Below are 12,996 nucleotides of genomic sequence, written 5' to 3' on the forward strand. Positions count from 1 at the left end.
TAGCATGGTACTTTTGAGAAATGCAGAAGCATACCTAAATACTGTAATTGCATACGCTTTTATTTGTAAATCTTGTGCTCCCTTTTCCCTGTTCCCCTCACTGTTTGTTTGTTTGTTTGTTTGTTGCTCTCCCTTGTTGTGTCTTGTCTCATAATTAGAATATAAGATCTCTAAACATGTCTTTTTCTCAATTTTTGGAGAAACATGTATGGGTTCTGTAGAAACAATAAATTTGTGGGTTCTATAGAAATAATAAATATACATTCAATTTATAATGCTTACGTTGGCCACAGTTCCTCAATTTTATGTCCAATTTCACTCTTGCTTTCTCCCCTGTTTTTCTCCTTTTTCTCATCTATTTTCTGTTCTCTCTTCTGCCCATCTTCTGTGTGGTGTCTAATCTTACCCACACATTTTATGTGATCTTTTCTCTCTTCCCTCTACTTCTGCTGTCTTCTCTCTCCTCCATTATGCAAGGATCCCATCAGTCTCCTTTGCTGTCAGTCAGCAAAGACTTTTAAAATAATCAACTGTTACTTAAAAAAAACATAAAAGGCAAACCTACTGTTGTTAACAAAGGAAACCAATATAGTGCAGAGCAGGGAGAATGTGGAGACCTTTGGATGAAAAATCAAGGAATAAATCCCTTTCAATTAGACAAGGTTACTGCAGTACTTTACATATGAAAAAGATACTTACATTTGCCCCTGCTTCAAGAAGGATTCTTGCACACCCTACATGATCTCCCAGGCAGGCTTCATGCAGTGGAGTGACTTGGTCAATTGTCAGAGTATCCACATTGTAACCCTAAACAGGATAGGAACAACACACAAAGGTAAGACAAAAGCTATTCAAAGATGTTAAGTCTTCATCATTGTTAGTTGTAAGCACCACAGTTTATTCGAGCTGGGTGAATAATGGATTTTTTCAGTTCACTGGCAATTTTAAAAAAAATGTTTAGCTTCAGGTTGAACCAAAAATGACATTTTTAAAATTTTTCAGTGAATCAAAAAGTAATTTAGTTTTGACTCAAAAATGTTTCATTTCAGTAATGTTGAAACAAAATGTTTTGTTTTGTTTCACCCTGAAAATTTTTGTTTCAATTTTCAGGCATTTTGATAAAAGAAAAAGAAAGGAGAACTATTTACAAAACGGGGAGAGGAGAAGGTGCTAGTGTCCTTTAGCTTAAATTATTCGCCCGCCTGTTACGTTTATAGAAAGCAATTATATTGCCTCTTCTTTTTGCTAGGCTTAGCAAACCAAGCTCTTCCAGTCTCCTGACATAAAATAGCCCCCCTAGTCCCTTGATCATCCTAGTAGTTCTTCTCTGCACCTGTTACAGTGTGAATTTATCTTTCTTGAATATGGGTGACCAGAATTGTACAATGAGATCTTACAGTGCCTTGTACAATAGCATTAAAACTTCTCTGTTTCTACTAGAAATGCCTCATCTGATACATCCAAGAATTGCATTTGTCTTTTTCATAGCTGCATCACCTTGGTGGCTCATAGTCATCCTGTGGTCGACTCCCACACCCAGGTCTCTCTCCTGCATTACTTCCAAATGATAAGCCCCCCAATTAGAGGCAGAAATTCTTATGATTAGATCTTAGGTGCATGATCTTGCACTTTGTACTATTGAATTTCATCCCATTTCTTTTACTCCAGTCTTCAAAGTCATTTGGATCTTCCTGTATAATATTCCAATCCACTCTTGTGTTGACAATGCTACACTGAGGCCAGCTTTGCATCATCAGCAAATTATTACATTGGCTTACACAATATACTTTCTGTAATACCGTTTACCAGTGTTCCAGAAAGGGCTCTTATTTGATACCATATTATAGTACTTAACTGCCAAGTAGCAGGTTTGCTGTTACACTAACAGTAAAACTCCTGATTTTACTTTATCCCTCTGCTGTTACAAAATAATATTCAGTGTGTCTTTTTTTTTTTTTTTTTTTTTTAATTGCTGCTGTGCACTGGGCTATTTTCAATGAATTTTTCTGAAGAACTCCCAAGTCCTTCTCCTGATCAGTAGACAGGATGATTTCTTTGTTTAGAATATACTAATCCTTTCTCCCACAGAAGGGCTAGATATTCAGCTGGTGTAAATTGGCATAGCTGTATTGAAGTCAATGGATCAACATCAGTTTATATGAGCTGAGGAGGGAAGTCAGTGCAACTATGCTGATTTACATGAGCTGAGGATAAGGGTTACGTGCCTGTAGGCACAGCAGAGAGTAAAGGCTGGTGTATAAATTGTGCCACATAAGGAGTAACCCCAGGATGCAATGTGCCTCTAAGGCACTATTCTTCCTTAATTCTCCGAAACAAGTGCTTTACTGCTCTTTTTTACAAAAACAAATAAATAGCAACCATAAACAAGCAACATTTGCAAGGAAACAGTTTTCATAGGTTTAATCTACCAAGGCTTCACAACAAATATATTTTAGAAAATGCTTTTAAAACCAGTGGGAAAATATCTTGAAATGTCTTTAAATTTTACAGCATCAAAAGCTCCCAAATGAAAATACTTCTGCATTATTCACATGGAGAGGGTAACAAAATAATCATGTTAAATTTACCTTTTGTTAGGTTGTCATTAAATAAGATAAAAAAGGAAAATTGTTTTAAGAACCACTTGGGTATTACCTGTGACAGTAAAGTTTTTAGAGAAAGGAGACGTCCTTGACTAGCTGCCTCATGCAGTGGTGAACGATCTGCCCAAGAACCTACAGAATAATAATATTTATTGAAAAAATTACAGGAATTAGACTGATCTTAGAATGCACAGAACAAAGCAGAAGTGGTTATGCTGAAAATAAAGTCAAAGGTTCTATGAAATGAATTATTCTCTTTTTGGATGAAGTGTCTTAAATACATGTATTCTTTCCTGGACACTAAAAAGAGCAAACATGCTACATTGCTAATTGTAAACATCTAGGCTGAGTAATTCTGCAGTATGAAAGAGAAAGCGTTCTACGTGGTATTTTTTATTAATGCATTTTAACAATTTCAGCAATATTCATGGTATTTGTCTACCAGAGCCTTTTATATTTTCTACAAAATGTTGTATAGGCATATCAAAATCTACCAGCTTCAACAGGAAACATAGACATATTGGATTGAATATTTGAAGTTAAAATGGGGACCACACACACCTTCTGAAACAGTCCTGAAAAGAAGGAAACGCTGTTTTAAAACAAAAATTAACATTAAAATGTCTATGGTTGATAAGACCAATCTGAAGCATCTAACCCCCACTTCCCACGTGAAATCTACATGTAAGTCCCTTACAGAGAATTCCCATGGTAGAAATAGATTTTTAGGGCTAAATCCTTCCCCATGGAACAAATCCAAGCAGATGTGCTTCTTGATGCAAGGATATTTTACAGGGCTTGGAAAGAAAATCCTAGCTTCCGCTCCAGGACACAGAACCCCTTTGTTTCTTCTACTGAAGCCCAGAGTGTGCCCAGTGCTGTTGTGACCCTGTTCTACAGGGTTCAACTCTACTGCATGGGCTCTCCAGTATACAGGCAATGAGAATCCCTTCTCAAAACTACTCGTTTTCCTCATCCAGCACAAGTAAACCAGTTCCACTGTATCTTATGCCTTTTGTGGCTGAAGAGAAAGAGGTGGCATTTGCCTCTTGGTTTCTAAATGGGAAGGAGTAATTGAGAACTCACTTTACCTTTTTTATGTGTAACTTGGAGATGATGCACAGTTTGAGGGTTCTGTGAAAATGGTGCTCATATTCTTATTGAAGAAAGGCAGACCACTGATTTAGGGGTAAATCCAGCCCTCACTTCCACAGCCACAGAGGGCCCTAGCAGCAGAACTGGTTCAGTTCTGTTTCTTTGTGTAGGGCAGGGGTAGCCAACCTGTGGCTCCGGAGCCACATGCAGCTCTTCAGAAGTTAATATGCGGCTCCTTGTATAGTGTTGGATCATATTAAAGAAGTTCTGTATTAAAATCACAAATGAATTTGATTCCCTATAGTTTAAATTCCAGGGTATTACTAATTAAGAGATCTCTTGCTTTTTGGTACTGTTTCTCTCCCTCTCTGTGTGAAACTTGCAAGCTGCTAATTATGTTAGTACATTCTAAGACAGAGTCTGTTCTCAAAGCAACAACTACTCACACAGAGAGAGACTCAAAGCAATACTCTGTAACAACAGAAAAAGCACCCAGAGACTCCCTGCCCTTTTGTTGTGTTCATCTCGCTTTATTAACAATTGTGATTAAAATAGAGATAGAGGATGTATGTGAATGGTTGCTTGGTGTGGATAATAACTGAATGATCAGGGAGGTGCCAGCCTAAGAATCCAGTGTCCATTGGCTGAAGAAGGCGTCAAGTGGAAACAACCAGAGGACCCCCCTCTCCCACCAGAGGGCAGACTGGAATCCACCCAACAGTCTCAAGGATGGGAGAACCAAAGAACAAGATAACATCTGGCAGCACGGAGCTGTCAGGAATGTGCCATCTGCTGATTGATTCTGCAACAGCATGATGAAGCAATTCCCATAGACTGGCATAGGAAGAAATTCCTATAAAAGTGGACTCTAGAAAGTGAGAACTTTGGGGTCTGATTCTGCAAACCAACTTCCAGGAGCATCAGATGAGCATCTGACAAGGTCCTGCTCCCTCCTCATGTCCAGGCCACCTGGCCAGTGACTTGGCATGAGCAACTCTAAGCCTGGTAACTATGATAACAACCTTGCAGAACCTGTGTGTGTGTATGCATGAATGAATGTGTGAATAAATATGAAATTGAATGGAATGTTATAGCTCTAACTAACTGCTTACTATGATTCTTTCTGTATTCACAATAAATGTGGCATTTTGCCTTTTCCCCTTTAATAAGATCCTGCTGGGTTTTATTTTATTGGTATAACAATAGACACCGACTCCAGGGCTGGAGCTACAGGCGCCAACTTTCCAATGTGCCGGGGGATGCTCACGGCTCAACCCCTGGCTCTGTCACAGGCCCTGACCCCACTCCACCCCTTCCCGCTCCCTCCGCTGAGCCTGCCATGCCTTCACTCCTCCTCTTCTCCCCTCTCTCCCTCGCCTCCTGCATGCCATGAAACAGCTGATCGGAGGTGCGGGGAGGGAGGGGGAGGTGCTGATTGGTGGGGCCGCCGGTGGGCGGGAGGCACTGGGAGCGGGAAGGGGGAGCTGATGTGGGGCTACTGACATATTACTGTGGCTCTTTGGCAATGTACATTAGTAAATTTTGGCTCCTTCTCAGGCTTAGGTTGGCTACCCCAATGTAGGGAGTCAAGATTTGAGGGGCTCTGTAGAAATCCTCCTACGCCTTTTTGTGGATCCTCTGCAGCTCACTTCTGTGAGAGTTTCAGAATAGCAGCCATGTTAGTCTGTATCCGCAAAAAGGACAGGAGTACTTGTGGCACCTTAGAGACTAACAAATTTATTTTGAGCTAAAAACTTATGGTCAAATAAATTTGTTAGTCTCTAAGGTGCCACAAGTACTCCTGTTCTTTCTATGAGAATGCCTCAGCTTAGGAGAGCCGCAGAATGCTCATGTTCCTACTGGCCTGCAGCAACACTGCAGACACTTACAACATGGGGAGTTGTAAGTGTCTGCCTAATTGTGTGGGGTGGGTGCAGGATTTAGGATTTGGTCATAATTTGCAACATTTTGCAGGAAATTTAGGTTTGATTCTCAGTCCCATTTTCTTACTGCCTAGACTCACTGATGCAGGAATACCACAAAAGCAGTATGTTCAGCACATGGGGTCAGATAGACCACCATGTCTTTGTCATTTAATAACAATCCCTTGATTGATTGATTTTTATTGAGTAGATGCTGTGACTACCCAGAGAGTATTGCAATCAATGTGAATTGCAATGGAACTTCAGTTCAACCTGTTGAACTATGCTATTGATTTGTTTGGTGATTGTTGTTATATTGTGTTGAAACCATAGAAAGTTTACAGCCTGTAGAAAAAGTTTACAGCCTCTCCCCCAAAACACTTTTTCCTTTTTTATTCTCCCTCTGATCATCTTGTTTCTAAGTGGTAAACTTGTTATTGGAATTAATTGTATGAGAAAGGAGAACAAGAAGTTCTAGACACAAGGTTTTGTAATATTATTGTACAGCATCAGATATATTGCAGACATACTTTTCATCAAGCTGAATAGTTAATGTTGTCTGTCTTAAAATGGGAAGCTTCTACAAATTATCTGCCCATTTTTACTTTTTATGTAACTACTTAACAGTTGCAAAGGAATATGTTGCCTTACCAGTCTGTTAGGATTCTTTGAATGTGTCAATAACGTAGTGGATAAAAGTGAAGCTGTTGACATAATGTATTTAGGCTTTCAATTGACCTTTGACAAGGTCCCTCAAAGGAGGTTATTAAGAAACAGTGTAGTCATGGGGTAAGAGGAAATGCATTACCGTGGATCAAGAACTGGCTAAGAGAGAGGAAAAAAAAAAGTAGAAATAAATTGTCAACTTTCAACATGGCAAAAGGTTAACAGCAGGGGTGTCTCAAGATTCTGTTCTAGGATTGGTGTTTAATATATACATTAATGATCTGTAAAAAGGCATGAGCAGAGATCTGGAAAAATTTGCATTAACAAAATTACTTTGGGCTTGTCTACACTTAAAACGCTACAGTAGCACAGCTGTGCCACTGTACCGCTTCAGTGTAGACACTACCTATGCTAACACAAGGGATTCTTCTGTCAGCATAGGTAATCCACCTCCCTGAGAGGCAATAGCTAGGTCAACAAACAAATTCTTCTGTTGACCTATCACTGTCTACACAGGGACTTAACTACACCGCTCAGAGGTGTGGATTTTTCAGACTTCTGATGGATGTAGTTAAACTGAACTAATTTTCTAGTGTAGATCAAGCTTTAACAAAGTCAAGTCCAGAAAGGACTTTGAGAAATTTCAGAGGGCTTTACCCAAGCTTAGTGAATTGGCAACATGATAACATATGAAATTGAATGTTGATAATATGCAAAGTAATACCCATTAGAGGAAAAAATACAAGCTGCTGATATATCTTACTGGGTTCTAAGTTAACTGTATCAACTCAGGAAAACACTTGGGTATTAGTGTGGACTGCTCAATTAAGACTGGGCTTTGTCTACACTAGCACTTTTGTTGGCAAAACTTTCGTCAGTCAGGGATGTGACACCTCCCCCTCCCCCGACCAACATGAGTTTGGACAGTGCTGTGTCAGTGGAAGATGCTGACATAGCTACCGCCGCTCGTTGGGAGTGGTTTAATTATGCCGGTGGGAGAGCTCTCTCCCACTGTCATAGAGTGGCTATACAGGAGACCTTACAGCAGCACAACTGCAGCAGTACAGCTATGTTGCTGTAAGGTCCATAGTGTAGACATATGTGCAGTTGTAGTGGGGGGAAAAGCCAACAAAGTATGAGGATACATCAGGAATGGGAATGGAGAATAATATGAAAAATATGATGCTATTATATAAATCAGTGGTGTGCAATACTTGGAAACACCTCATCTCAAAAGGATATTGCAGCTTAGAGGGAGTTTAGTGATGTGTGATGAGAATGATTACAGCCCTGGAAAAGCTCCTATGAAGAGAGATTGAAAAGACTGAGATTGCTTATTTTAGAAAGAAGGTAAATAAGAGGAGACATGACAGAATCATATGAAATGAGTGGTATAGAGAAGGCAGATCCGGAGTTGCTGTTTTCCTCTCATAACATAAGAGCAAGGGAACATCCAATGAAACTGAAGGGTGGATAATTCACAACTGATAAAAGGAAATATTTTTTCATCCAACACATGATTAGACTGTGGAACTCTCTGCTGAATGATATCACTGAGACCAAGAATTCAGCAAGATTCAAAAAGAAATTGAATTTTTAAATGGATAGCAAGAATATTGAGTTATATTAATAAATACTAAAAAACAAAGTTTTACAAGTGATATAAAACCTCATGCTTCAGGTCTTAAACCTATCTTGAACTCACAGGAATTAGGAGGGGACTTCCCTATCCAACGTCAACATACTTTGAAGCTTCTTGCACCTTCTTTTGGAGTATGTGGTGCTAGCCACTGCCTGAGACAGGATGTTGGATCAGATGGACCACAGGTCTGAGCCACTATGGCAGTTCCTATTTTCCTATTAAGACAGCCATAATCTGTTATTCATTTTGGATGATTTGCTATAATTGGTGATACATATCCTTTCTCTGTATAATTTAATTGAAGGTTAAACACATTTTGCAATTCTTATTTTTAGTGACAATAGCCAAGAGTTAAAAAAGATGACTAGTGATTTTAGGTGCTTTAACGTTTCAGTAACCAACTGGAGACATCTTGAAGAGTTCTGATTTTCAGAAAGTGCTCACTGTTCACCCCCTCAAACTCAAGCTCTTATAAGGTATTTAAAACAGGGTACACAAAATTACCATCACTTTTGAAAATCTTTGGCCAATATTTATCTTTTGTAGAATAAATAACTAACACTAAAGTGAGTCAAGATCTCAAACAACGGTTACACCCACAAATGAGGTAGTAAGTAAAAGTTCTCTTCTTGTGGCTGCAAATGATTGTGCAAGAAAAATCAGAAGCCCGCATTTAGAGGCTGCTTTCAAAAGTCTGGGCTTATATTTTCATTTAAGAAAATTCTCTGCTCTCTTTGGGTGGCCTATTCCATTGCCAATATAAGATGAAAGAATGAAGTAAGAAGTACTGCAGTACTGTAGAAAAAAATCAGACAAAACTGTACGTTGCCCAAAACATAGAAACAGATTAAAAATCTTCTAAGAGATTTCAGATTGACTGCTGGTGCTATGGATATTTTATATTTACAGCTGGACAAAAAGCAGAATATGGATATGCAGGCAGAATCTCTTTCTGCAATCCATGTTTACCCCATCTTTGTTTCCCTCACCTCCCTCCTTCACATGTGCCCTCTTGGATTGCTCAGCAGAATGCCTGCTAATGTCATTACTTCAGTGACATGTGAGAATCAAATGATACTAGATTGCATTCCAAGTTCTATTTTGCACCTAGACCTTCCCTCGGTTGCTGCCCACAAGAACAGTGAAATCCAGCAGCTGATGGCTTCTGCTAAACCCATTAAATATAGAGTGCTTAGTTATGTGATTGCTTGCATTATAAACAGTGTACAGATATTAAAATTACTGCAGAAATATTCTGTGCAAATTAAGTTTAGAAAAATGTTTCCACTTTTCAAGAATTTGCTTCTGCTTCCATTGAAGTCAATAGGAGTTTTGTCTTTAAGTACAATGGGGACAGAATCAACCTCCAAATCACTATCAGCCCAGTAAAATTGGGCCTTCCAAATAAAATATAAAAAGATGTCTTTAAAAAGCAACATTCTAACTTATTTAACTCATTGCTTTCTGCTGATTTCCAGTTTTGCAATTTCTGTTATCTCGAAAGTGTTAAGAACACGAATAAATGTACTAATTCATAATGCTGTCTAAGAGCAATATTAGCAAATAGATCCTATTCAAAACCTGTTGATCTATCAGGTCTCTACTGTTGTGGTCTTTTTTTGATGCTAAACACAAGCTACCTCTCTCTATATTTAGAAACAGCACTAGTTCCAAGCCATCTGGTATATAATTTACAGGGAACAGCAGTCTACACTGTTCTGTAAACATGAGAGAGAAATAGAGTAAAAAAGAATTCATATTATTAACAGACAAGAACAAAGAATTATTTAAAAATTTCATACAGTACCTAAATCTCCATCTCCCCATGGCACTTCCAGCCAGTTGCAATTATAAATTCTACTCATTTCTTTCAGTGTGAAAATAAAAATCCGTCCCCCCTAGCTGGGGCCTATTCTTAATACACGTCAGCCATGTTTGCAAGGAGATCAGCAGCTCCTTGTAATATGAACTTTCACCTCTAAAACCTATGGCGTAAACACAGTTCTGAAGGCATCAGCTTATGCGGCCACCAACTTTTTTTCTTACTAAAAAGCAGCAACTGCCATTTAATATAACTATATAAAAATGTTAACATATTGGGAATATTAATTGTTTCTATTGGCCCTGATCCTGCAACCTCTACACCAGTGAAACTTCGAATGAAATCAGTGGAAACTTTGCCTGAATAAGGACTGTAGGATCAAGCCTTAATTACCCATCTTTTACCTTGTGGAATGAGATGAACTTATGAATAATAAATTATTTTACAGATATCCACTCAAATCATTATAAATATATAGCCTAGTGAGTGAAGATAAAGGCAGTGATCACACAGGCTACTTTGTTATATTGAATTAATACTTTTAAAAGCAAATAAGAAAATTGCTGCTAGTTTGTGAGCTAGCACAAGCAAATGTTGTTCTCATCAGTAAGAAAAACAGGATTTTGTCTCTCCCCACTCATGCCCCTCTTTCTGGCTATCTTCTTGCAGCTCACTACTGACTGGTAGAGGTTCTTAATTATTAGGTTGTTAAATTGAATGTAGAGCTACATTTAGTATTTTTTTTCCAACTTTGAATGAACAAAGCAGGTTGACTTTTTAAGGAAACTGATTTGAACCTTTTCTTTTTCACATACCAAAGCTTGAAAAATATTCAGGTTACCCAGTGTGGCATTTTTCAAAAATTATCATTATGATTATCAGCAATCAGGTGGTACCTACAATGTGCGAGGCACTGTCCAGACACACCAGAAGACACATTTTTGCCAAGGAGCATTTATAATCTAATAATGAATGTAAGGAGAAACAAATGTATTTTTTCAGTGGATTCTGCTGTAGCAAGCAATCTTGGTCTAAAATGTTAGTGAACAAAAGGTAGTTGGAGGAAAAATGGGATTTGGTTTTATGAAAAAAGTGGCAGTTCTGAAGCCATTCAAAAGCTAATGGCACAAGCACTGTGAAATAAATCATCACAACTTACTCTAATGTAAGGCCTGATCCAAAGCCCACTGAAATCAATGGAAGCCTTTCAGTTGACTTCAACAGGCTTTGTGTCAGGCTCTCACTTCCAGTCATTGCAGTTAAATATATTCTATTATTCTGTTTTATGGTTTATTAAAATGTGATATCTAAAATTTTCATATTTGGCTTATGGGTTCCCGTATGCAGGGTTCTCATGTTAAACAGGATGCTGCTTTAATGCACATGGCAAAATTTTAGCATGAGACCAGGAAAGTCACCACCTATGATTTTCTTCAAAATATTTGTTGGATTCCTCATAAAAATATTTTCATGGTAGGGCTAGCCACGTGGTTTTAAACCTTTTTTCATTTGTGGACCCCTAAAAAATTCAAATGGAAGTGCAGACCCCTTTGGAAATCTTAGACATAGACTGCGGAACCCCAAGGTTCCACAGATCACAGGTTGAAAATCACTGTTCTATGGTAATGACAACCTTTGCAGACCTCTTAGACAGAGCCATCCGTAGCCCACAGGTTGAAAACCATTGGGCTAGATCATGAATTTACCACAATCCCTGGGTAAGAGGCAGCAAGGTTCTTTCCACTCCCCACGTCTGCCTGCCCACATGAATGGGAGGGGGAGTAGTCTCATCACTGAGGCTTTGCTCCTCCCTGTGGTGTGAGCAGCCCAGATAGGACATAAGGCGGCACCAATCCCAGGCCATGATTTGGCCCTTAGTGCCATCTGTTAGAGTATCTCAGTCATTTACAAGCATGGACCACAAAACTCACAATAACCTGCATTATTATACACATTTTTAAACAACAGTTAAAGAGATAGGCATAGAGAGATTAACCAGTTTGTCCAAAATCAAACCAGAGGACTGTGTCAAAGCCAAAAATAGAATATAGATCTCCTGACCTCCAACTCTGTGCCTAAACCACCAAGACTACCCTTTCTTCCCCACCAGTACCTGCTGGTCCTTCCTAGTGCTGGCAATACAATGGATTACTCTTAATCCTGATGTAGACTATCCACACACTCCAGATAAAATTTCCTCATCCAAACCAAACCATGTTTCTGTGTTTTGCCCTTAAGAGATTAAGACTGGATAGACAGCCTGCAACTTTCTCTGCTTCTTGCCCATTCCTCAAAGGCCATACCTAACCTGGAGAATGCAATATTCCATCACAGAGATGGGTTGAAGTATCAAAATCTGTGTCTGAACTTCCCCAAACTTAAAGGATGTTGGTGTACAGGGTTTTGATTTGGTTGATTTCAAAGTTTACTGTCTGTGATCAGAGCTCATAAGATATGAAATATCTTTGGGGCTCATGTCTGCTGGACTCCATTAGCTGAGCATTGTGGGGCAATCCAGGGGATTTGTTGGGGGAAGGGCAGAATGGATTGAGAAAGTACAGGGGGAAACAGAGGTTCAAAGGAAAGTCACAGAGACATCTTCCAAGTAAAACACTTTGCTTTACCATTATTATAATTTGTAGTGATGTCATTACTAAAGGATCAGGTCGCAGCCCCATGGTGCTAGGTTCAGTACAAATATAGTAAACAGCAATCTCTGCTCCAGAGAGCTTACAATCTAAAAAGTAGTCCGTCTTAGCCATAGCCAAGTGTTTAAGGCCAGAAGGGACCAGCAGGTCATCTGGTCTGACCTCCTGTATATCACAGGCCACCAAGACCATCCAGCACCCAAACACTAAGGATTCCTTCACAATCCTTATCTAAAGATGGGCCAAAGAAGTAGTATTTCGCTCTCAGTTAGTTTGAGCTAATGTTTGGGGTTCAGGATGAAGACCAAATTAGGGCTGTTTCAAGTATGGATCTGACTGTGCTGTTCATACAAGATGTTGGCACTGAATGGTGGAAATCTCACAAGATCAGATAATCTAGAATGGTGGAATTCTCATGAGATTAGTTATTCTTGTAAGACTTCTGCTATTTTAGTATGAAATCTCCCTAGAACTACTGTTTTTTCAAGACACCACGCCTATCCAAACTGAACAAGAGAAAAAAGCCCTTCCGCTTTTGGATCCAAACTGTTAGGCCAATGCTAACAACCAAAAGTTAGAAAATGCCAGTGCATTTCTT

General features: G+C 39.0%; 1 protein-coding gene and 1 long non-coding RNA gene across 4 annotated transcripts in view; one reads left to right on the top strand and one right to left on the bottom strand.

Annotated features, from left to right (window-relative positions):
* LOC311520034 overlaps nt 1–12,996 on the top strand; it is an 85,380-nt gene that overhangs the window by 30,139 nt on the left and 42,245 nt on the right. The gene's annotated exons all lie outside the window — the stretch shown is intronic.
* ASB5 (ankyrin repeat and SOCS box containing 5) overlaps nt 1–12,996 on the bottom strand; it is a gene marked incomplete at its 5' end in the record, with an annotated part of 49,403 nt that overhangs the window by 7,113 nt on the left and 29,294 nt on the right. For 2 of the 3 annotated variants that reach the window (XM_084627236.1, XM_084627234.1), the window contains 2 exons: nt 700–807; nt 2,656–2,735. In XM_084627236.1, the coding sequence (XP_084483362.1) occupies nt 700–807; nt 2,656–2,735 (188 nt within the window). Of the gene's footprint in view, nt 1–699; nt 808–2,655; nt 2,736–9,735; nt 9,862–12,996 lie in introns of those variants that run through there. The other variant, XM_084627235.1, reaches the window with a different exon arrangement.

The sequence above is a fragment of the Lepidochelys olivacea genome (genome assembly GCF_965140295.1).
Source record: "Lepidochelys olivacea isolate rLepOli2 genome assembly, chromosome: 4".
Lineage (NCBI taxonomy): Eukaryota > Metazoa > Chordata > Testudines > Cheloniidae > Lepidochelys > Lepidochelys olivacea.